At 40.7% G+C, this 24,897-nt stretch overlaps 1 protein-coding gene across 1 annotated transcript in view; it reads left to right on the top strand.

The window, feature by feature from the left end:
* CNTNAP2 (contactin associated protein 2) overlaps nt 1–24,897 on the top strand; it is a 62,558-nt gene that overhangs the window by 36,721 nt on the left and 940 nt on the right. Inside the window, exon 4 of the mRNA XM_007469884.1 lies at nt 20,164–20,244. Within this exon, the coding sequence (XP_007469946.1) occupies nt 20,164–20,244 (81 nt within the window). The remainder of the gene's footprint in view (nt 1–20,163; nt 20,245–24,897) is intronic.

The following is a 24,897-nucleotide window of genomic DNA, read 5'->3' as shown; positions in this document are numbered from 1 at the left end:
TTTTGCTGTACGTGGGCCTCTCACTGCTGTGGCCTCTCCCGTTGCGGAGCACAGGCTCCGGACGCGCAGGCTCAGCAGCCATGGCTCACGGCCCCAGCTGCTCCGCGGCATGTGGGATCCTCCCGGACCGCGGCACGAACCTGCGTCCCCTGCATCGGCAGGCGGACTCTCAACCACTGCGCCACCAGGGAAGCCCTTGGCATGAATATTTTTAACTAGACTCTCATCGAAGGGACCTGAACAGTCTTTGGAGGCCACCTTAAATGCCAGAGCCTTCAGACATCACTGTAAGAACAGGTTTGGCAGGCGTGTGTTCCCACAGCAGTGGAGCAGGTGAGGAAATGATGGGGTAAAACATCACCTAAGAGGCTAAAGTGAAAGGCGGTGGGGTTTGATCCCCTTTCAGCACCAGACATCCCCTGCACACTGCCCCACGTGCCTGACCGTGTCTGGGGCTGCCTTCACTCAGGCTTCTGTTCTTTCCTAACCAGGACTGTTCAACGCCATTGTGGGAAAATCCAAAGGAGCACAAACACCCAGCTTTGGGGTAACTTCCCAGGTCCTTGATTCCTCCTTCATCTGGGCTTCTCTTTAATCCCAGTTCCTCCCCCTCTCTTTCTGTCTGTCTTTCCCTTTGTCCCATACAATAGATTTTGAAGCCCAAGGAGGTTGGGGTTCTGTCCAGCCCCCGCTCTAAGCCATCCACCCTCTGACCACCCCCCTGCCTGGCACCATCCTTAGAGACACCTCTCTCCCTGTTCCCACGCCTGCCAGGACTCTCAGCTGTCACCTCCATCGTGTGGGGCTGGGAAGGGCAGGTGACACAGGCGTGCACGTTGCTATAGCAACTTCTCTATTGATGGCAGAACCACGGACTGCAGCGAGTCACAGTGTTCATTTCTGTCTCGCTCTTCTGCAGGGCAATGTTATGAGAAGCCCATGAATGTGAAGTCAGTTTGAGCTCAGGGTTGTCCACTGATGTCTGTGTCTGTCATTGCCTCTGTCAAGGCAGGGCCCCGTGCTAACTTTTCCTACTACACTGCATTTTTGAACATCCTTGTATATCACTTGGGCCATTCAAGGGAACACAATATTCCGAATTAATCTGGGGCCACTTCCTTTTCTGACTTGTCATCCAGAAGACTCTCACGGAAATCCCTGCGTGTGAATCCTCCCTGGGGAACCCCTGCCAGTCACCACCTACAAGTGCCGATTCTGCCTTTGCTGGCAATTCGGGGCCTGTGTCCTGCCTGTGGTTTCTGAAGTTGCAGAAACATTATGCTAGATGAAGTTTTTGACCCAACGCCAGTTGTTTTACTCATTTGAGAAGATCTTTGCTCAATTCTCTGTGCTCTGCACAGACTGTTCAGAAATTTCTAAAGATCGGGTGGATCCTTGATTCTGCTGTTGAGCTCCTGCCTGGGAACAATCCTGAAAGGCTTAAAAAAAAAAAAAAAAAAAAAAGTAAAATCGATTTTATGTTAAAACGTAAAATGTACATAAAAATCCATATGAATGTGGGGTGTAGTTATTTTAAACATAGAGAATGAGATTAATTGTGAAATTTCCCCACGAGAAAAGGCTAAAAGTGGTTTTCAAGAATTTACTTGGGAATTTTAACTTTTAGGAAATGGGTAAGTATAAAGACAGAAATGATAAATTTGTAAATAACTTCAATTGCTGAAATGCTTTCAGTGCATGGTTTTGTTTTATCCTGACAGTAGCTCTACGTGGTCTGAGTGGACATTATTAACCACATTTTAAAGATTTTTAAAAGTGCAACTCGGAGAGGAAATGTACTCATTCCCACAGTAAACATCTAATGAGTGGCCGCAGCAGCGACTATGCATTAGCGTCCCCTGCGGGGCTTTTTGGCCACCCTGACGCCTCCTCTCCATTCCCCATCCGGAGAGAGTCTTGATGTGCTGTCAGGACTGTGAACCAGTGGGTCCCAGTATGTATAGCACTTTGCTCAAAAGTATACAGAAAATAACATCCTCAGGTCTAAAATTCGGGTATACTCAGCTCTGATTCATTGCTTTTCTCACTTTTCCTTTCTCTCAATGAAACGTTTGAATCTAAATGTAAAAAGATTCCAGTTCTTTACTCTGAACTGTCTTCCTGTCTTCTGTCATCCCTTCAGTATAATGCAGAAACCTGAAATCATCAGTAATTTGCATGTCTGTAGGTAAACCCCTGATACTAAATATACCTCCCTTTTTATTTCCACTATCCCTTTTTTGATTTGGAAGAAATCATCCCCAAGCCTGCTAGAGCCAATTCAGTATTATTTCACACTTGGTTGACATGAATGAGAAGAGCTATGACAGAGCAACGTGGCTGGTACTGGAAGATTATCACGTTATCTTGATACTGACGTGAGCCAGCACCAAGGAGGCATCTGTTTGTGGGAGAACGTCAGGAAGCTCTCATGAACAAGGATCATTTGTTTCACAAGATGCTCTTTGATGGCCATTCCACCTGCCAGCCAGAAAATACAGCTGCCTTTTGAGATCTGAGGTTAATTCAAGGAAAGAACAGTTCAAAAACAATGAAAATACCTAGCATGGGGGTTGTGTATTCTATTTTCTGAGATCAACCTTGGAAGAAAAGACATTGTCTTGGGGCTGAAATGTTAAACTTTCACTTGTGCTAATGCAGCCGGAAAAAGTATTTCCAAAGCAAGAGCCCAGCGGGACATTGATAGAAGACTTAAAATATATAGAGAGACTTAATGTTTAAAGCCCTTTAGTTTTGCTTGTTCTCCCCTCTAATAGACCCCAGAGGAGGCAGAATCCCTTCGGCTGGCTGTGATCTGGGTCATATACCACTGTGTTCTCAGAAACTGTCCTCTTCTCTGTACTGGTTTCCAAACACTTAGGAACAAAAAGGGTCAGTTTTACATTTAGATAAAATAGCAGTTACAACACAGACATCCTGCCAAGCCAAAGCCCCGTGGATATTGATGGAGCTGGTCCACAGAGAGCTGGAATATAATCATCATCTTCCACTGAAGGCAGCATCGTCTGCAAGTTGAGATACAGAGGTTGTAGCAGAACATTAGATGTTTTTAATGCATATTATTATTCATTCTACTACCTTGAAAGACATAGGATGATAACAAGATCAGTAATGTCTAGGCATTTCCAAAAGAGCCATCCACAGTCAAATTATGGCCTTTGAATTTACAAGAAATTTCCACAAAGGGGGAGTAAAAGAAGACCCTTCATCTTTGCCTGATTCCTCAAATGATTAGATGTGTTTAAATATTCTCACAAATGATGAAACTCATCTTCTGACTAGATTTTAGGTGATTAAAAAAAAAAAGTTACTTTCACTGAACTCCCAAACAACCAATTCTGCCAAGTCCAAAGCCTCTGCTGGGACCTGCATGGTGCCTGTTGGATGCGTTTCTCAGCAGAAATTTGAAGGCAGTGGCTCCAGGGTCTCCTGAAGACGTGTTGGTCTTCTGAATGGTGCCAAGTCTTGATCACAGTCTAGAAGAAAAGGTGGAATACATCAGGGAATGTCTTTAAAAGACATATTTTGGCTTACTCACTGTGATTGGGTTGCTTTCTTCTTCTTTCTTACCATTGTTAGTTTCTCAACTAACCCCTCCTTAGAAACTGAGGCTGTTTCCATGAATCAGCAGACAATTCTGGCTGAGACTGCCCTGCTGATAAGGAACCCACAAATTGTATTAGCAGGCGTGTTCACCTGGCTTGGTAACCATCATAACTGTGACCCAGCATTTCACCAAGTGAGAATCAGTCACTCTGGTGCTATGGGACCCTGGACACACCACATTCCTGTGTGGGCTCAGGCTTTCCACCCAGCGGACTGCATTCTGCCACTGCACAGCCCACCCATACAAGAACCAGCAGCAAGGAGACAAGAATTCTTTCCAAAAAGAAATCAATAAACTCCAGAGAAACCAACAACCCAGCATTTTTTTAAAAAATCTGTTTTCTCTCATATATGCCTGTGAATGCATCCGTACCATCAAGAACCTACGTGCTGACATCACAATGGTACCGAATTGGGTCCCACCACTCGCCACTCGAAAAATCAATACTCGAGAGAGACAAATGTTGGTGGAAAGGAAACTTGCTTTTAATCAGAATGCCGCAGTCTGGGGAGATGGTGGACTCGGTTTCCCCAAAAAACCACCTCTGGAGATTCTGCTCGGCCGTGAAAGTTTAAAGGGAAAGTCATCTCAGTGAATCACTGAGATGGGGGAGGTCAGAGTCGTCCCCGTCCGCCACTGTGTGCAGGCTTGTGCACTCCTCGTGATACATCATCTCCTTAGATGCTACCTTGTTCACACAGTTTGCCCATGAGATCCCGAAGAGATCTGGTCATCTGTTAATTACTTGTTCTTCACTTCTTTGATCCACAGAAAGAACCAACAGATTAGGCAAGGTGTGTGAGCAAAAGATTTGAAAGGTGTGCTAGGGCTAGAGATGAGTGGAACATGGGTGCCTGGTTTAAGGTTAGTGACAAGACAAAAGGGTGCCCCCTGCTATGAGCTCTTTCCTGCCAAAAGCTGCTTACATTTTTCCTCCCTGATGCGCATGCTTTAGAGAATCACCTATTCTAAATCAGGAAAGGTCTCCAAGGACATGTCTAAGATAACTATTTATTAAATTCCTTGGCTGTTTTTTCTTAGACTGCTCTTAATATTGAGCAGTAATAGACTCTCCCCCTCTACATTCAGAATACTAAAGAACTGTCCTCAGAAATGAAAGCGGGGTTCCATTAGTAGCTTTCACAAGACTAAAAAGAAATAGGGTTAAAGGAAATGAAGCCAAGGGGCATTCTGTCATGCAGATCATTTAAAAGCACACAATGAGTCAGCGCACCGCCACGCCCCAAAAAAAGACAAGGCCTCAGAAGGAATTATTTCAGTTCCTTCTCAGGCATCATGTTAAATGAAAACACACATGCACAGGAACAGCAGGAGATGTGAATCACCGGGAGTCTCAATTAAACCTCTGCTACTCAAAGTGAGGTGTGTATTCAAACTCCCCCGCAGCCCATCAGAAATGCAGGCTCGCAGCCCAAGGCACTCAGAATCTGCATTTTAATCAGATTCCAGGTGGTTTGTGGGAGGCTTCAAGTTGGAAAGCTCTGAACCAAAGCACTCAGGAATCAGTTTATTTTCTCCTCAAGGCACATCAGAATGAGGTATACAGAGGAAGACAAAGCCTACACAACCCACTCGAGGCCAATGAACCCCCTTCTCCTAGTTACTCAAGGCTGAGGTGCTTCATCCCTGACCTCCGGAGCCCTGTGTGAGGGCCAGCACCTAGGTATTCTAATCCAAATACCTCCTACAGTTAATCAGACAAAAGAATGCAATGGCAGCCTCATTTGGGAGTATCAGTGGATCTCCTTCCCGAAAGGCAACTGAGACCGTTTAGAAGTTGGCTAAAAAAACCGATGGAAGGAAGGAATTTAGTAAAAATCGATTGTTCTTTCAGTACCTTCATTTAAAGTTGGCATTATTTAAACAGTCAAGATCTATAGTAGAGGACGGCACGCTCCTTTATTCTGTTTCTTTTCACCTGTTTCTTTTCAAATTAGCCTCTTTTGGTCACTGGATCTCCGACACTGGAGCAAGCAGCTGCCACTTGGCCGCTCTTTTAAGAAGCTGGAGACGTAAGGCTTGATTACCTTCCCACGTCGAAGCCCAAAATTCATACTCTCTTCACTGTTGGGGCTCTGGAATTCTGGCTGGTCACCTTTCTGTAGAAACTGAAGTGAAGGGTGTAGTAGAAACAAAACTGAGGCTCATCAAGGTCCTGCCACACAGGGTTTGCCTGTGGCTAACATCCTGCTGCGGCCCTGAGAAATCTCCCCCTCCTGAAAATGTGATCAGCAATAGCCTCTCTGAAAATAAAGGAGCGTCCCCTGAGATCTTCAGCATCTTACTTGACAACAGTTTGTTTTCATAGGACTTTCCAAAGTATCAGTCAATAGTGAATGGCTAAAACAGTTTGAAAAAAAATTGTTTTCTGCTATAGAGCTCAGATTTGAAGAGAGTGAATAAAGTGAAAGGAAGCAAAGAAACTGGGAAGAACAAAGACATATTTACAACATGGAGTGCAGACTCCACTACAAAAAGAACATTGCAATTTAAATTAAATTATAATTAATAGCAGCAGTTTTGCTGAAGTATCTCAAATTATCCCATTAGATGCTGAAGCCCAGTGCTTTCCATGGCAATATTTTCTCTAGATGTCAGCTACTATCTAATTTTTTGGTCCCTGGTGTATGACAACCTGAAGCATTTGGTGCCTTTCATTTTGGGGGAGTTTTCTGCTAGGCAATCTCGGTTTATTTTTATATGCATTTAAATGTGTGTTTTATGTGCAATTGGTTTCTGAGCCTAAAGTCTACAATTTTACGTACTTTGAAATTTAGTAAATAAGAATCACAATTACCTCGTTTATGTTCTGTATTTTTTAAATTATTTTTATCTTTTATTTTTATACAACTCTAAAGGTTACACTCCATTTACAGTTATTACAAACTATTGGCTATATTCCCCATGTTGTACAGTACATCCTTGTAGCCTATCTTACACTCAATAGTTTGTACCTCCCACTTATTGTCTGTCTTTTTGATTATAACCATCCTAGTGGGTATGAAGTATCTCACTGTGGTTTTGATTTGCATTTTCCTGAAGGGTAGTAATATTGCATGACTTTTCATATGTTTATCAGCCACTTCTATATCTTATTTGGATAAATGCCAATTCAAATCCTTTGCCCACTTTAAAAATTGGGCATGTCTTTTTATTATTGAGTTGTAAGTGATCTTTATATATTCTAGATATGTTATTTCCCTTATCCCCAGATAAGATATATATATTTGTCAATATTTTTTAACCTGTGGGTTGTCTTTTTTATTTTTTTTATGGTGTCCTTTGAAACACAAAAGTTTTAAATTTCAATGATGTCCAATTTATTTTTTCTTTCATTGTTTGTGCTTTTGGTGTCATATTTAAGAAATTATTACCTAATCCAAGATCATGAAGATTTATGCCTATGTTTTCTTCTAAGAGTTTTATAATTTTAGTTCTGAAATTTAGGTCTTTGATCCATTTTGAGTTAACTTTTGTATATATGGTGTGAAATTGGGGTCCAACTTCATTCCTTTGCATGTGGAGTCCAGTTATTATTGTGATATAATTCACATATTATACAGTTTACCCATTTAAAGTGTACAATTCAATGGCTTTTGGTATATTACATTATTAATCTTTTAAAAATTGTAGTAAAATATATATAACATACATTTGCCATTTTAAACATTTTTAAGTGTTTAATTCAGTAGCATCAGTCACACTCAAAATACTGTGTAACCATTACCACTATCTATTTCCAAAACTTTTTCATCATCCCAAATAGAAGTTTTCACCATAGGCAATAACTCCCCATTCCTCTCTCCCCAGTCCCCCATAAGCTCTAATCTACTTTCTGTCTCTATGAATTTGTCTACTCTAGGTAACTCATGAAATGGAATCATACAACGTTTGTCCTTTTGTATCTGGTTTATTTCACTTAGCATAATGTTCATCCATGTTGTAACATGTATCAGTACTTCATTCCTTTCTATGGTTGGAAAATATTCCAGTGTATGTACCATATTTTATTTGTCCATGGACGAATATTTGGGTTGTTTCTACTTTTTGGCCATTATGAATAATGCTACTATACACATCAGCACACAAGTGCTGATGAATGCTTGCTTTCAATTCCTTTAGATATACACCTAGGAGTGGAATTGCTGGATCATATGATAATTGTATGTTTAGCTTTTTTTTTTTAATAGATCTTTATTGAAGCATCATTACTTCACAATACTCTGTTAGCTTCTGTTGCACAACAAAGCCAATCAGCCATACGCATACACGTCCCCATATCCCCTCCCTCTTGAGCCTCCCTCCCATCCTCCCAATCCCACCCCTCTAGGTCATCGCAAAGCACCAAGCCAGTCTCCCTGTGCTATGCTGCTGCTTCCCACCAGCCAGCTATTTTGCATTTGGTAGTGTATGTATGTCGATGCTACTCTCACTTCACCCCAGCTTCGCCTTCCCAACCCATGTCCTCAAGTCCATTTTCTATGTCTATCTCTTTATTCCTGCCCTGAAACTAGGTTCATCAGTACCTTTTTTTTTTTTTTTTTTTTTTTTAGATTCCATATATATGCATTCGCATACGGTATTTGTTTTTCTCTTTCTGACTTACTTCACTCTGTATGACAGACTCTAGGTCCATCCACCCTCACTACAAATGACTCAATTTCGTTTCTTTTTATGGCTGAGTAATATTCCATTGTTCTTCTTTATCCATTCATCTGTCGATGGACATTTAGGTTGGTTCCACGTCCTGGCTATTGTAAATAGTGCTGCAATGAACCTTATGGTACATGTCTCTTTTTGAATTACTGTTTTCTCAGGGTATATGCCCAGTAGTGGGATTGCTGGGTCATATGGTAGCTCTATTTTTAGTTTTTTAAGGAACCTCCATACTGTTTTCCATAGTGGTTGTATCAGTTTACATTCCCACCAATAGTGCAAGAGGGTTCCCTTTTTGCCACACCCTTTCCAGCATTTATTCTTTCTAGATTTTTTGATAAAGGCCATTCTGACCGGCATGAGGTGACACCTCATTGTAGTTCTGATTTGTATTTCTCTAATAATTAATGATGTTGAGCATATTTTCAAGTGCCTCTTGGCCATCTGTATGTCTTCCTTGGTGAAATGTCTATTTAGGTCTTCCACCCATTTTTTAACTGGATTGTTTGTTTTTTTGATATCCAGCTCCATGAGGTGTTTGTGTATTTTGGAGATTAATCCTTTGTCGTTTCATTTGCAAATATTTTCTCCCATTCTGAGGGTTGTCTTTTTGTCTTGTTTATGGTTTCCTTTGCTGTGCAAAAAGCTTTTAAGTTTAATTAAATCCCATTTGCTTATCTTTGTTTTCATTTCTGTAGCTCTAGGAGGTGGGTCAAAAAAGATCTTGCTGTGCTTTATGTCAAAGAGAGTTTTTCCTATGTTTTCCTCTAAGAGTTTTATAGTGTCTCATCTTACGTTTAAAGTCTTTAATCCATTTTGAGTTTATTTTTGTGTATGGTGTTAGGTAGTGTTCTAATTTCATTCTTTTACATGTAGCTGTCCAGTTTTCCCAGCAACACTTATTGAAGAGGCTGTCTTTTCTCCGTTGTATGTTCTTGCCTCCTTTGTCATAAATTAGGTGCCCATATGTGCATGGGTTTATCTCTGGGCATTCTATCTTTCACCATTGATGTATATTTCTGTTTCTATGCCAGTACCATACTGTCTTAATTACTGTAGCTTTGTGGTATAATTTGAAGTTGGGGAACCTGATTCCTCCAACTCTGTTTTTCTTTCTCAAGATTGCTTTGGCTCTTTGGGGTCTTTTCTGTTTCCATACGAATTGTAAAACTTTTGTTCCAATTCTGTGAAGAATGCCATTAGTAGTTTGATAGGGATTGCAATGAATCTACAGATTGCTTTGGGTGGTATAGTCATCTTCACAGTATTGATTCTTCCAATCCAAGAAAGTGGTATATTTCTCCATCTGTTTATGTCAAATTTTATTTCTTTCATCAGTGTTTTATAGTTTTCTGAGTACAAGTCTTTCGCCTCCTTAGGCAGATTTATTCCTAGGTATATTATTCTTTTTGTTGCAGTGGTAAATGGGAGTGTTTCCTTAATTTCTCTTTCTGATTTTTCATTGTTGGTGTATAGGAATACCAGAGCTTTCTGTGCATTAATTTTGTGTCCTGCAACCTTACCAAATTCATTCATTAGTTCTAGTAGTTTTCTGGTGGCATCTTTAGGATTTTCTGTGTATAGTACCATGTCATCAGCAAACAGTGACAGCTTTACTTCTTCTTTTCCAATTTGTATTCCTTTTATTTCTTTTTCTTCTCTGATTGCTGTGGCTAGGACTTCCAAAACTGTGTTGAATAAGAATGGTGAGAGTGGGCAACCTAGTCTTGTTCCTGATCTTAGTGGAAATGGTTTCAGTTTTTCACCATTGAGTATGATGCTTGCTGTGGGTTTGTCATATATGACCTTTATTATGTTGAGGTAGGTTCCCCCTATGCCCACTTTCTGGAGAGTTTTTATCATAAATTGGTGTTGAATTTTGTCAAAAGCTTTTTCTGAATCTACTGAGATGACCATATGGTTTTTATTCCTAATTTGTTAATGTGGTGTATCACATTGACTGATTTGCCTATATTGAAGAGTCCTTGCATCCCTGGGGTAAATCCCACTTGATCTTGGTGTATGATCCTTTTAATGTGCTGTTACATTCTGTTTGCTAGTATTTTGTTCAGGATTTTTGCATCTGTGTTCATCAGTGATATTGGTCTATAAATTTCTTTTTTTGTGATGTCTTTTTCTGGTTTTGGTATCAGGGTGATGGTGGCCTCATAAAATGAATTTGGGAGTGTTCTCCTTCTGCAATTTTTTGGAAGAGTTTGAGAAGGATCAGTGTTAGCTCTTCTCTAAATGTTTGATAGAACTCACCTATGAAGCCATCTGATCCTGAACTTTTCTTTGTTGGAAGATTTTTAATTATGGTTTCAATTCATTACTTGTGATAAGTCTGTTTATATTTTCTAATTCTTCCTGGTTCAGTCTTGGAAAATTGTACCTTTCCAAGAATTTGTCCATTTCTTCGTGGTTGTCCACTTTTGGCATATAGTTGTTTGTAGTAGTCTGTTATAATCCTTTGTATTTCTGCAGTGTCGGTTCTGATTTCTCCTTTTTCATTTCTAATTTTATTGATTTGCTTCCTCTCCCTTTTTTTCTTGATGAGTCTGGCTACGGGTTTATCAATTTTGTTTATCTTCTCAAAGAACCAGCTTTTAGTTTTATTGATCTTTGATATTGTTTTCTTTGTTTCTATTTCATTTATTTCTGCTCTGATCTTTATGATTTCTTTCCTTCTACTGACTTTGGGTTTTCTTTGTTCTTCTTTCTCTAGTTATTTTAAGTGTAGGGTTAGATTGTTTATTTGAGATTTTCCTTGTTTCTTGAGGTGAGATTGTATTGCTATAAACTTCCCTCTTAGAACTGCTTTCGCTGCGTCCCACAGGTTTTAGGTCATCGTGATTTCATTGTCATTTGTTCCTATGTATTTTTTAATTTCTTCTTTGGTTTCTTCAGTGATCTCTTGGTTATTTAGTAGCACACTGTTTAGCCTCCATGTATTTGTGTTTTTTACAGTTTTTTTTCCTGTAATTGATTTCCAGTCTCATAGCATTGTGGTCAGAAGAGATGCTTGATATGATTTAAATTTTCTTAAATTTTCTGAGGCTTGATTTGTGACCCAAGATGTGATCTATCCTCAAGAATGTTCCATGTGCACTTGAGAAGAAAGTGTATTCTGCCACTTTTGGGTGGAATGTTCTATAAATATCAGTTAGACCTATCTGATCTATTGTGTCATTTAAAGCTTGTGTTTCCTTATTTATTTTCCATTTGGATGATCTGTCCCTTGGTGTAAGTGGGGTGTTAAAGTCCCCTACTATTATTGTGTTACTGTCTATTTCTTCTTTCATGGTTGTTAGCATTTGCCTTATGTATTGAGGTGCTCCTATGTTGGGTGCATAAACATTTATTATTGTTATATCTTCTTCTTGGATTGATCCTTTGATCATTATGTAGTGTCCCTCCTTATTTCTTGTAACAGTCTTTATTTTAAAGTCTACTTTATCTGATACGAGAATTGCTACTCCAGCTTTCTTTTGATTTCCATTTGCATGGAATATCTTTTTCCATCCCTTCACTTTCAGTCTGTATGTGTCCCTAGGTCTGAAGTGGGTCTCTTGTAGACAGCATACATATGGGTCTTGTTTTTGTATCCATTCAGCCAGTCTGTGTCTTTTGGTTGGGGCATTTAATCCATTTACATTCAAGGTTATTATTGATATATATGTTCCTATTACCATTCTCTTAATTGTTTTGGGTTTGTTTTTGTGGGTCTTTCTCTTCTGTTGTGTTTCCTGCTTAGAGAAGTTTCTTTAGCATTTGTTGTAAAGCTGGTTTGCTTTACTGAATTCTCTTAGCTTTTGCTTCTCTGAAGAGCTTTTGACTTCTCCATCAAATCTGAATGAGATCCTTGCTGGGTAGAGTAATCATGGTTGTAGGTTTTTCTCTTTCATCACTTTGAATATATCCTGCCACTCCCTTCTGGCCTGCAGAATTTTCCACTGAAAAATCAGCTGATAACCTTATGGGCATTCCTTTGTATGTTACTTTTTGTTTTTCTCTTGCTGCTTTTAATATTTTTTCTTTGAATTTAATTTTTGTTAGTTTGATTAATATGTATCTTCGTGTGTTTTTCCTAGGGTTTATCCTGTATGGGACTCTCTTTGCTATTTCCTTTCCCATGTTAGGGAAGTTTTCAATTATAATCTCTTCAAATATTTTCTCAGACCCTTTCTTTTTCTCTTCTTCTTCTGGGACCCCTATAATTCGAATGTTAGTGTGTTTAGTGTTGTCCCGGAGGTCTCTGCAGTTGTCGTCAATTCTTTTCATTCTTTTTTCTTTATTCTGCTCCTTGGCAGTTATTTCCACCATTTTGTCTTCCAGCTCACTTATTCGTTCTTCTGCCTCAGTTATCCTGTTATTGATTCCTCCTAGTGTATTTTTCATTTCAGTTATTATGTTGTTCATCTCTGTTTGTTTGTTCTTTGGTTCTTCTAGATCTTTGTTAAACATTTCTTGTATTTTCTCAATCTGTGCCGCCATTCTGTTTCCGAGATTCTGGATCATCTTTGCTATCGTTACTCTGAATTCTTTTTCAGGTAGATTGCCTATTTCCTCTTCATTTATTTGGTCTTGTAGGTTTTTACCTTACTCCTTCATCTGTGACATATTTTTTTGCTGCCTCTTTTTTTTTTTTTTTTTTTTATGAGTGGGATTGTGTTCCTGTCTTACTGGTTGTTTGGTCTGAGGCTTCCAACACTGGGGTTTGTAGGCTATTGGGTAGAGCTGGGTCTTGGTGCTGAGATGAGGAACTCCATGAGGTCTCACTCCAATGAATATTCCCTGGGGTCTGAGGTTCTGTTAGTCCAGTGGTTCAGACTCGGAGCTCCCACTGCAGGAGCTTCAGCCTGACCGTGGTGTTGTGAACCAAGACCGGGGGGAAAAAAAAAAAAAAAAAAAAAAAACAAAATGACAAATAAAATTAGGCTAGTAAACTAACACATATGTTAGGAAGAATATAAAAATAAAAATATAGATGAATCAACAACCAGAACATACAACAGTATCACAATAGTGAAAAAGAGGAGGAGGGAAAAAAAAAAGCGGGGGGACAGGAAGGCCTTGGCTGTCGAGAGTGGGGCCTAAGCAAGGGCAAGGTTTGGGTGGTGGGTGGGGCCAATGCTCAGGTCCCACAGGGCTGGAAAAGGCCCTGGGGGCTGTGGAGGGTGGGGCTTAGGCTCAAGGAACAGAAGGGGCCCAGGTGTGCCCCCCACTCCTGGTCTCAGAGGGCAGGGGATCGCCTGGGAACTCAGCAGTCTCCCCAGCCCGAGTGTGTGGGGCAATTGCCCCCCACTCCTCTCCCACTTCTCCCAGAGGGCCTGCCTCTCCTGATCTCCCTGGCCTCCCTCCTATGCGCCCAAGACCCACACGGCCTGGATGGGGCTTTGGAGGAGGGCTACCGGCCTGGGAGCTCAGCAGGCTCCCCAGCCCGAGTGGGCCAGGCGATCGCCCTCTGTCCCGCTCCCGCTCCTCCTCTTCCGGGAGAGTCCCTCCCGCCTGCATCTCCTGATCTTCCCGGCCTCAGGGGTGCTGATCCTGTCTTGCCTCCACTTTTCCTCCCCCCATCGGTCCCCCTACGTCCTACTGGTTCACTTTGGGGTTCCTCCCATCTCCTTGGGCGTCAGAGTCCCCCACTAGCAGCCGGCAGGCACCCTAGTTGTGGGGAGACGCTAACTCCGCATCCTCCCACACTGCCATCTTGACTCCACCTCTTGTATTTTTTTTTTTAATGCTTTACTACTGCTTTTCCTCCCTACCTGCACAATGAGACAGGCAAGAAATTTAAGGCTAAAGAATTCAAATCTCTTTTTAATATTCCATTCTTATGAATCTCTTTTAAATCAGCGTATTGTACTTAAGTACCTGCCTTGAAACTTCCCCTCTTAATTTTTCACATTCTGTAAAGGCAGTCAAAATTATAATCTGACAGTAATGTTTTAAAGCACAGTTAGCACTATTCATGATTTCACAAGTGTTACCCTAATGGTGATAACCATTCTCTCTGTGCCATTTGCGCCCATAGGGAATTGTATCTGGAATATTGGGTTTCTCTTCCTACGATGTTGGTTCAGAGTTCTTAGTTTATCACATTGCTCAGCTGATGCTATCATCATGTGGAATTATCTTTGTCAGGTAAAATGCCTCACATGCTCACTTTTGAAGCCAGACAAGTGCAGTCAGAAGCCTTTAGACATCTGTGGGCCTCCCCAGACAGCCCACCAACCACAGAGAAAACAACTGGGCCAAATGAGTTGGTCGCCTTAATGATGGTGATGATTTGGTAAAGCCAGTGTAGACCCCTTCTTCCTCATCAGAGGCACTTCAGCTTAGTGCCTTGCAGGTGGTTTCTGGAGCCAATTCCTGGCTCTGCCACTTCTTGGTCGTGGGACCTCAGCCAAGTGTTCAGCCTCCAAAATGGGACGAATACACCAACCTCACAAGGTTCACAGGAGGATGAAATGAGCTAATCCATGAAAAGGACTTAAAACAGTGCCTGACTTGTAGGAAGTGCTATTAATATTATTTCCTAAACAGCTTGCTCCCAAAACTTGAATTTCATGTAAATTTACCTTTTGTGCTCTATGGTAGAAGGAAAACGCTTCTAGGCTGATTCCACCACAGCGAACACTTGCTATTCTGGGCCCCAGAGAGTTTTATATGTGAGGAAAGTATAGTCCAAGTAATGAGTAATTTCATGTAGTCCTAAAATTTAGAGCTTTACCACGCATCCATCACCTACGTGATGATTGGGGGTCTTTGTTGTGCGATGTCCCTCACCTGGCGGCAGGTACGGGGTAGGCTCAGAACTAGCTGCCCGAGGAGGGCCGCCCCCTCGCCCCGCCTGGCACACGGACAGAAGAGGCAAGGATTAGACTGTCTTTTGCTTTCCTGATGAAGTCTTCCTAGAATGTAGCAAAGGGCAGGCAGAGGCCTTTAGAAGTGGAATAAAACAGTCATGGTATCTATTCTTTGGGGGTAAGAAGGTGTATTTTTACTCACCCTGTCCTAATTTCTGACCATCTTACTATATCTGTATGATTAGGAGGAACAGCTCCCCCTGGGCCTGCTGTTACAGAGTGTGTGTGTTCTTCCCTTTTTTTTCCCAACCTGAAGTTGGAGGAAGGGAAAGGGCAGGTGCACCAGCACTGAGCTCTCAGCTTGCTTCCCAGGTTGAAGACAGAGATGATGGGAAGGGAGGCTGTCTGTGTGTGGAACCGTCCGGGTGTGTCTGGGGGCCTGGGATGCACGTGCCTTCTCTGTGGGCTCTGCAGCGTCGGCCAAGCTGTTTAGCAGGCATGTCCACGGGAGAAGGACCCGCCCCATCGGTTGCTGCAGCAACATGTCTGCCTGCCCCTGCTGGGGGGCGGCGGGAAGGAGAGCGGATCTCTGGCTGATGGGGCAAAGGAAACACGGTCTGTCAGGGTAAAGGGGAGGACCAGACAAACAGGATGTGTGCAGGGGAAATAAGCAGGAACACGCTTCCAGGAGACACTAAATCAGTGCTGGAATAGCAGCACACTTTAGCATTATCATGTAGTGTGTCAACTGAGAAAAAACATGCACAACCAAAAAGTTGAGAATTATGTTTTATGCAGTGGACATACTGAGGACTTAAGCCCAGGAGACAGACTCTCAAATAACTGTGAGGGGCAGCTCCGAAGAGGTTAAGGAGGGGCCCGGGTATATGGGAGTTTTTGCAACCAAACAAGTAGTTGGTACATCAAAAGATTACTATTAATTAAAGAAAAACCAGACATCTCAAGTTAATGAAGTTAGCAATTTTTTATGTGTGGGAAAATTCCAGAGTCTGGCCTCACGGAGATCATTCCTTTGATAGGCACCTTAACTATCTAGGGCCAGTATCCTGTTTTCTCCATCCTGAATCTCCTCAGGGTGCACTGTGGGGGTGGGCGTGGCTGATGGCTTGATGGCAGCAACATCCTTTGACGGGTGACATTCTTTGTCCACAAGTGTCATTTGGGACCCAGAAGAAAAGTGTATTGAATACAGTCTTTGCCTATTCGACACAAATCTGGTCCTGAGACTTAATATCTAAAGTCTATTTTGGAACTCCCCTGGTGCCGCAGTGGTTAAGATCCGCCTGCCAGTGCAGGGGACACAGGTTCGAGCCCTGGTCCGGGAAGATCCCACATGCCGCAGAGCAACTAAGCCCATGTGCCACACTACTGAGCCTGCGCTCTAGAGCCCATGAGCCACAACTACTGAGCTCGTGTGCCACAACTACTGAAGCCCGCACGCCTAGAGCCTGTGCTCCGTGACAAGAGAAGTCACCACAATGAGAGAAGCCTGTGCACCGCAACGAAGAGTAGCCCCCGCTCGCCACAACCAGAGAAAGCCTGCACACAGCAACAGAGACCCAACACAGCCATACATACATACATACATACATACATACATACATACATAAAAAATAAAGTCTACTTTGGACCTACTCATGACGTTTCCCAAAATATAGGTTCCCCGATACTCCAGCACCACTAAAATGGCTCTGCTCTCCCAGCAAACTTGGAGGAGGTGAGGTGGGGGGAGCATCACGTAAGCAGCAGAATGGAGCCCATGTCATGGATGAGGTTTGTGGTTTGGCCTCATCTGTGTCTCTTGGCTTCCATGTTTCTTTATGTGCATTTCCAAGAGTCTGTTGGTACCCAGGGGAAAGGACAGTTACAATGAAATCATTTGAAATATATCTGTCAAAGTAGCAAATCAGTCTGCATGCCAGGATAAAGTGGATTTGCCTCCAGGGAGTAAGCATTCACATGCATTAGGACAACCAGTCTCAAGGTATAAACAAAGCCAGGAAAATAAGGATGCTCATGCAAACACAGAACCCTGTCCTTGAATTTCATGAGGACTTCTGCTGGGCCTGGGGGTTTTCCACTGATTGTTTTCTGATAATAACCAGACTAGTGGACACAGGAATCATTAGCAGCTTTTCTATATTCAATATATTCCTTTCCTTTGTTGGGAAGAGTAAGAATGCTGCCTTGCTTTAAGAGTAGAGTTGAGTTTAGGCAGCTGACTTTCAAAATTGTACCTGCGTGGGGGACTTTATTATCAGAAGAGGCTATACAAATGTTTACGCACATCTTAATGGACTGATTTTAATCATACGGGTCAACGAACATCCAATTAGTTCTGCTACTTGTCTGCGCTGTTTGTCGTTGGGGCTGCAAATATAATTAAGATTGGCCCCTGCCTTTAAGAGGATGAATACCATGTAAGGAGTGATGAGAGTTAAGGTGATAGCCATTGGAAGGAGGGCAGACGCTTCATCTGCGGTCGCTGAGGATGGTTTCAGGAAAGAGGCAAGATTTAATGGACAAAAAGAAGGGCGAACCAGGTGTCCTGACAGAGAGTCATGTGGATGAGCAAAGACACGTCCCCCTCAAGCCTCAGGAATCCGTGTGCCTAGAATGTTGAGTTGGAAAAGTGGTTCCATGAGGAAAGAGGCAGGAGAGAAATTCGTCTCAAGGGAAGCCTTCCTCCCCATGTCAAGGAGTTCAGATTTTATAACAGAGGCGATCCTGGGGTATTTTTAATGTTCTTTTCTAGCTCTTATTATTCTGCTTGGGTCATCTCAGGTCACATCCATACCTTCCACTAGTGTTTGTATCAATAACTTCAAGAGAACCAGAGAGAGGATGTCAGTCTCTAGGCATCTGTGTTTCTCTGCAGTTTTGTGGCCAAGGGCGCAAAGCTCTCTTTGGAGCGGGAACTATGCTGTGTCCCACCATCCGTGTTACCTGAAGCAGAAGAGCAAACAGTTTTGTAGTATCATGAATACCAAACAACAGAATAGTGACAAAATTGCCATTGTAATTTTTTTGTTACCAAATATATTTTGAAGATTTATATTATTGATGTTTAAGGGTCAGGAGATTTCTGTGTTTATCCAAAGGAGATGAGAGATATGACCCACTCACCCAAATGTCTAGTAGTTATCGCCATACATCCCCTAGGCACCTCAGATTCAATGTGTCCAAACAAAACAAGTCTGTCTCCCCAATCCCCAAAGAAAAGGCTCTTCCTCCCATAGGCCCTACGTAAGCTAAACCGTCTGAAAGCTGGTATTTCCTCACCAGCTTACCTGTCTGTGTTTTCCTAGCCCTTGAAAGGCAGGACAGGGAAGATTATTGACTTTGGAATTAACCCTACCTGGGTGTTAATCCCAACTAGGCCACTTACAAGCTCCGAAGCTTTTGACTTTTTAGAAGGATGTAGACCAAATAGAGTCCAGAGAAAGGTAAATACAATGTCGAAAGACCTAGAAACTGTGCCCCAGAGGCGCAGTGAAGGTGCAGGCCTTTATCCTTGAAAAACAGCTCTCAGTCTTTGAAGGGCGGTTGATGTCAGGGAATTATGTGTACTGATAACCAAATCTTACTGTGTCCTATGAGTGTGTGCGTTACAACGTGGAAGCTGCCCCATAATTTCAGGCAGTTCACTATAAATAGGGTCATAACTAAAACCACATCCATGCTTCAGACTAGTATTTTGACTATATAAACCAAACTCTCCAATGAGGCATGGAAAGTTCTCATTAATAACAATTTTCATCTTTTTTCTTGTTTACTGTATATCCCCAGCACTTAGAATAGCGCCTGACATATGGTAGGCATCCTGCAAAGGCCTGTTGAAATAGGGAGAGAAATAGAAAATTTATTAGGCAGTTAATATTCTTCTCAACACTTATAAGATATTATCCTCTTACAAATTCCTGAAATGTACAGTGTTTTAATAGAGCCATGTAAGATATTCATTTAAAGAAATGATTACTTTTTAAAACAAAAACACTAATTTGAAAAGATACATGCACCCCAATATTTATGGCAGCATTATTTACAATTGCCAAGATATGGAAGCAATCTCAATATTTATGGAAGCATAATTTACAATAGCCAAGATATGGAAGCAACCTAACTGTCCATCAACAGATGAATGGATTAAGAAGATGTGGTACCTATATATACAATGGAATACTACTCAGCCATCAAAAGGAATGAAATTTTGCCATTTACAACAACGTGGATGGACTTGGAGGGCATTATGCTAAGTGAAATAAGTCAGAGAAAGACAAATACTGCATGATATCACTTACATGTGGAATCTAAAAAATACAACAAACTAATGACTATAACAAAAAAGAAGCAGACTCACAGATATAGAGAATAAACTAGTGGTTACGAGTGGGGAGAGGGAGGGGGAGGGGCAAGATAGGGGTAGGGGGCCAAGAGGTAAAACCACTATGTATAAAATAAATAAACACAGGGAATAGAGCCAATATTTCATAATAACTATAAATGGAGTATAACCTTTAAGAATTGTGAATCACTCTGTTGTACACCTGTAACTTATAGAATATTGTACATTAGCTGTACTTCAATTTTAAAAAGTATTTTTTAATGATTTTACTTTTTAAACTAATGCTGTAAGCTGTAAAAAGCTCATTGGCGAGTATCTCCAGTGCCACCAGTTATGAAAGGGATAAAAGTGGGTTGCAAGCAGATTTCAGCCAAACTTAAGAAAAAGTATTCTAATACATAAACTTGTCTGCCAGGGGAACCAAAACAGGCCAGCTCATGTAGTCCTAAGATTTGTTAATACTCCTCCCAAAGAGGTAAACGCTGTTCATCTGGGACTTGTACAAAGGCAAACAGCAGACACTGAAGTGGCTGTGATTCTTGTGGGAAACAACAGCAAAATGGGTTTAGATGAAATGGAGATCTCACTTGGGAAAACAGGCTGTTGAAGGGTTGTATGAAAAACTAGGTGTCAAATTATCTGGGATAGATGATATATATGTCTTTTCATTTCTTCCTCTATAGCCAGTGCTGATTTTCCGTATAACCCAGGACAAGGCCAGGCTATAAGAAATGGAGTCAACAGAAACTCAGCCATCATCGGAGGTAGGTGACTTACAGGGCAGGCTTTCCTGTAACTTCTCATCGGTGGGGAGTAGTCATTTTCAATAAAACCATAGTCTAGGGGAAAAGGAGTTATCTGGATTTGTACTTTATTCATTTCGCTGTTTAAATATGACTGAAGATTGAGAAGTACACATTGTGGAGAAAGTGTGGTCAATGTAACCTGGCTACTTTTTATGCTGACTTATTAAAAAAAAAAAAAGAACAGTAGTAGGGAGCTAGCCAGCATCAGAATATGCAAGCAGGCAGTCATGGCAACAGCCAGAACATTTCTTTATGCCCTCCAGTCTTTTCCACTCTCATCCCCTTGCATCCCAAATGGTCCATAATAGCTTACTACAAAATCAGGAAGGACTATGCCAGTCTGGTTTCAGTTATCTTAATAAAAATTATCAGAAAATTAATAAGCAGGGACTTCCCTGGTGGTCCAGTGGGTAAGACTCCGTGCTCCCAATGCAGGTGGCAGGGGTTCGATCCCTGGTTGGGGAACTAGATCCCGCGTGCTTGCTGTAACTAAGAGTTCACATGCCGCAACTAAGAGTCCGCATGCCGCAGCTAAGAAGTCCACATTGCTGCACCTAAGACCCGGTGTAGCCAAAATAAATAAACAAATAAACAAATATTTTTTTAAAAAGAAAATTAATAAGCCAGAGTATCTAAAATATTCCAGTCTTTTCTTCTCACCAGAATACCTGCAGAATAATTCGACTCTCCTAGTATAGTTCCTCGTGTTTGGATCAATATCAATAACCCTGTTGCCTTCTTTTCTCCCTGCTTCTTCTGCCTTATTTCATAAAAATGTTTCTTGCCTCTCTAAGTATGGCTAATATTGTAAGCTTATCAAGGGTTTTAAACTCAGCCAATCAACTCAGCTTATTCAGTAGGTTTATTTTCCACAGGAAGAAAGTAAACACATATATATATATATATATATATATATATATATATATATATATATATATATATATGTGACTGTGAAATTAGAATACATTCAAAATGGTGCTCAAAGCACATTGTTCAAAGTTCTGGTATAATCCTTATCCTCATTGTTTTTGCTTTTTTAAGACCAACTTTACTGAAGTATAATGTGCACTTATTTAAGTGTAGCAGGTCAGTGACTTTTGACAGGCACATACGCCCATAACCTCAGCTACAGTCAAGACACAGAACATTTCCATCCACTAAAAGTTCTCTTGTGCCCCCTTTGTAAGTCATCCTTCCCTCTTCCCCACTTGCTTTTGTCACATAGATTACTTTTGCCTCTTTTAGGGTTTCATATGAATGGAATCACATAGTATGTAATCTGTTGTGCCTTCTGTCACTCAACATAACGTTTTTGTTTTTTTAATTAATTTATTTATTTTTAGCTGCATTGGGTCTTCATTGCTGCGTGTGGGCTTTCTCTAGCTCTGGCGAGCCGGGGCCACTCTTCGTTGCGGTGCATGGGCTTCTCATTGCAGTGGCTTCTCTTGAGGAGCTCGGGCTCTAGGCGCGCGGGCTTCAGTAGTTGTGGCTTGCAGGCTCTAGAGTGCAGGCTTAGTAGTTGTGGTGCACGGGCTAGTTGCTCCGCGGCATGTGGGATCTTCCCAGACCAGGGCTCAAACCCATGTCCCCTGCATTGGCAGGCGGATTCTTAACCACTGCACCACCAGGGAAGTCCTGACACAACGTTTTTGAGATCTATCCACATTGCTGTATGTACCAGTGGTCTGTTAATTTTTATTGCCAAGTTGTATTTCATTGTATGAAGGTATTATAATTTGTTTTATCTACTCACCTGTTGACAGGTGTTTGGTTTGTTTCCAGATTTGGGCTATTTTGAATAAAGCTGCTATGAATATTCTTGTCCAAGTCTTGTGTGAACAAAAGTTTTTGTTTCTCTTTGGTAATCCCTAGGAGTGCAGTTGCTGGATTATAGAAAGAAGATATTTAACTTTATAAGAAATTCCCATATAGTTTTCCAAAATGGTTGAACCATTTTACACTCCCATAAACAATATTTGAGAGATCAAGTTGCTTCACAATCTTACCAACACTTGGTATTGTCATTCTTTTTCATTGTACCCATCTAGTAGATGAGTAGTGGTAACTCATTGTGGTTTTAATGTGTAGTTATCTGGTGACTAGTAATGTCAAGCATCTTTTCATGTGCTTATGGCCACTTGCAAATCTTTTGTGAAGTGTCTGTTTAAATCTTTACCATCTTTTTTTTTTTTTTACATCTTTATTGGAGTAAAATTGCTTTACAATGGTGTGTTAGTTTCTGCTTTATAACAAAGTGAATCAGTTATACATATACATATGTTCCCATATCTCTTCCCTCTTGCGTCTCCCTCTCTCCCACCCTCCCTATCCCACCCCTCTAGGCGGTCACAAAGCACCGAGCTGATATACCTGTGCTATGCGCCTGCTTCCCACTAGCTATCTATTTTACGTTTGGTAGTGTATATATGTCCATGCCTCTCTCTCACTTTGTCCCAGCTCCTCCCCATATCCTCAAGTCCATTCTCTAGTAGGTCTGTGTCTTTATTCCTGTCTTATCCCTAGGTTCTTCATGACATTTTTTTTCTTAAATTCCGTATATATGTGTTACCATATGGTATTTGTCTTTCTCTTTCTGACTTACTTCACTCTGTATGACAGACTCTAGGTCTATCCACCTCACCACAAATAACTCAATTTCGTTTCTTTTTATCCCATCTTTTAATTAGACTTTTTTGACTTCTTGCTATTGAGTTGTAAGAGTTCTTACATTCTGGATACAGTTCCTTTCTCAGACATATGTATGGTGAATATTTTCTCCTAGTCTGTGACTTGCCTTTTCATTTTCTTAGTGGTATTTTTTGAAAAGCAGGAGATTTTAATTTTGATAAAGTCCAATTTTTCTAACCTTTTTATAGTTTGTGATTTTTTTAATTCTTTCTAAAAAATCTGCCTACCCCAAGGTTGTAAAGATCTTCTCCTATGTTTTCTCCTAGAAGTTTTTTAGTTTTCATTTTTATTTTTCAGTCTATAATCACTTTGAGTTCACACCTATATATAGTATGAGATGAAAGTCAAAGTTATTGTTTGCCAAATGAATATCTAGTTATTCCAAGATCACTTCTTAAAAAGTCTCTATTTTTTTCCAATTTAATTTCCATGGCATTTTTGTCAAAAATCAATTGGCTGCATATGTGTATGTCTTTTTTTCTGGGTTTTCGATTCCGTTTTGTTGATCTATATGTCTTTCTTTGGCCAATACCATGCTTATTTTATTGTTGTATCTTTATAGTAAGTCTTGAAATAAGCAGTGTAACTGCTACAATCATTTCTTTTTTTTTTTTTCAAAATTATTTTTACTCTTCTGGGTCCTTTGCACTGCCATATAAAATTCAGAATCAGCTTATACATTTCTACCAAAAAAAAGTTTGCTCTGATTTTCCTTAGGATTGCATTAGATCTACAAATGAACATCTTAATGATATTGATCTTGAAATATGGTATATTCATCCATTTATTCAGGTTTCCTTTAGTTTCTCTCAGCAAGGTTTTATGATTTTCAGTGTACAGTCTAGAACATCCGCGTTCAATTTGTTCTGTTATAAATGGCATTATTTTATTACTTTCATTTCCAAGTGTTTCTTGCTAATATGTAAAAATACAAATTTCACTTTGCTAAATTTATTGTTAGTTCTAACAACCTTTTTCTGTATATTCCTTAGGATTTTCTTCATAGGCAATCCCATCACCTGAGAATAGTGTTCTTACTTCTTCCCAATCTGTATACTTTTTTATTTCTTTTTCTTGCTTTATTGCACTGTCTAGGGCTTTCAGTACAATCATGGATAAAGGTGTTGAGACCTGACAGTCTTGCCTTAGGGGGGATGTGTTTAGTCTTTCACTATTAAATACAATATTAGCTGTAGATTTCTCAGAGATGCCCTTTATCGGGTTGAAAAGTGTCTTTCTCTTGATAGTTTCCTGACAGGCTTCATGATGAATGGGTATTGAAGTTTGTCATATGCTTTTGTGCATCTATTAAGATGATCATATGGTTTTTCTCCTTTATTTGTTTAACGTGGTAAATTACATTGCTTAGTTTTTTTAATATTAAATCAATCTTACATTCCTAGAATTAACACCACTTTGTCATAATATATTATTTTCTATCTATTGCTGGGTTTGATGCTAAAATTTTATTAAGAAGGTATATGGCTCCATCATTTTCTTTTCCTATAATGTGTTTGTCTGGTTTTAGTGTCAGTAAATGCTGGCCTCATGAAACGAGTTGAGTGGTATATCCTTCTCTATTTCCAAACATATGTGTAGGACTGGTATTGCTTCCTTAGGTCAAGTTTGTTAATAGTGTTTTTGAGGTCTTCTAAATTCTTACTGATTTTCTGTTTAATTGTTCTATCATTACTAAGAGAAGAATGTTGAAATCTCCAAATATAATTTTGATTTGGTCTAATTCTCCTTTCAGTTCTGTTAGTTTTTGTTGTTGCTGTTGACTGAAAAAAATGCACAGCCTTGGGCTTCCCTGGTGGCGCAGTGGTTGAGAGTCCGCCTGCCGATGCCAGGGAGGCGGGTTCGTGCCCCAGTCCGGGAAGATCCCACATGCCGCGGAGTGGCTGGGGGCCCCGGCCCCGGGCG

Source organism: Lipotes vexillifer, unplaced genomic scaffold (genome assembly GCF_000442215.2).
Source record: "Lipotes vexillifer unplaced genomic scaffold, Lipotes_vexillifer_v1.1 scaffold472, whole genome shotgun sequence".
Lineage (NCBI taxonomy): Eukaryota > Metazoa > Chordata > Mammalia > Artiodactyla > Lipotidae > Lipotes > Lipotes vexillifer.
This window is presented reverse-complemented; position numbering and strand designations above follow the sequence as displayed.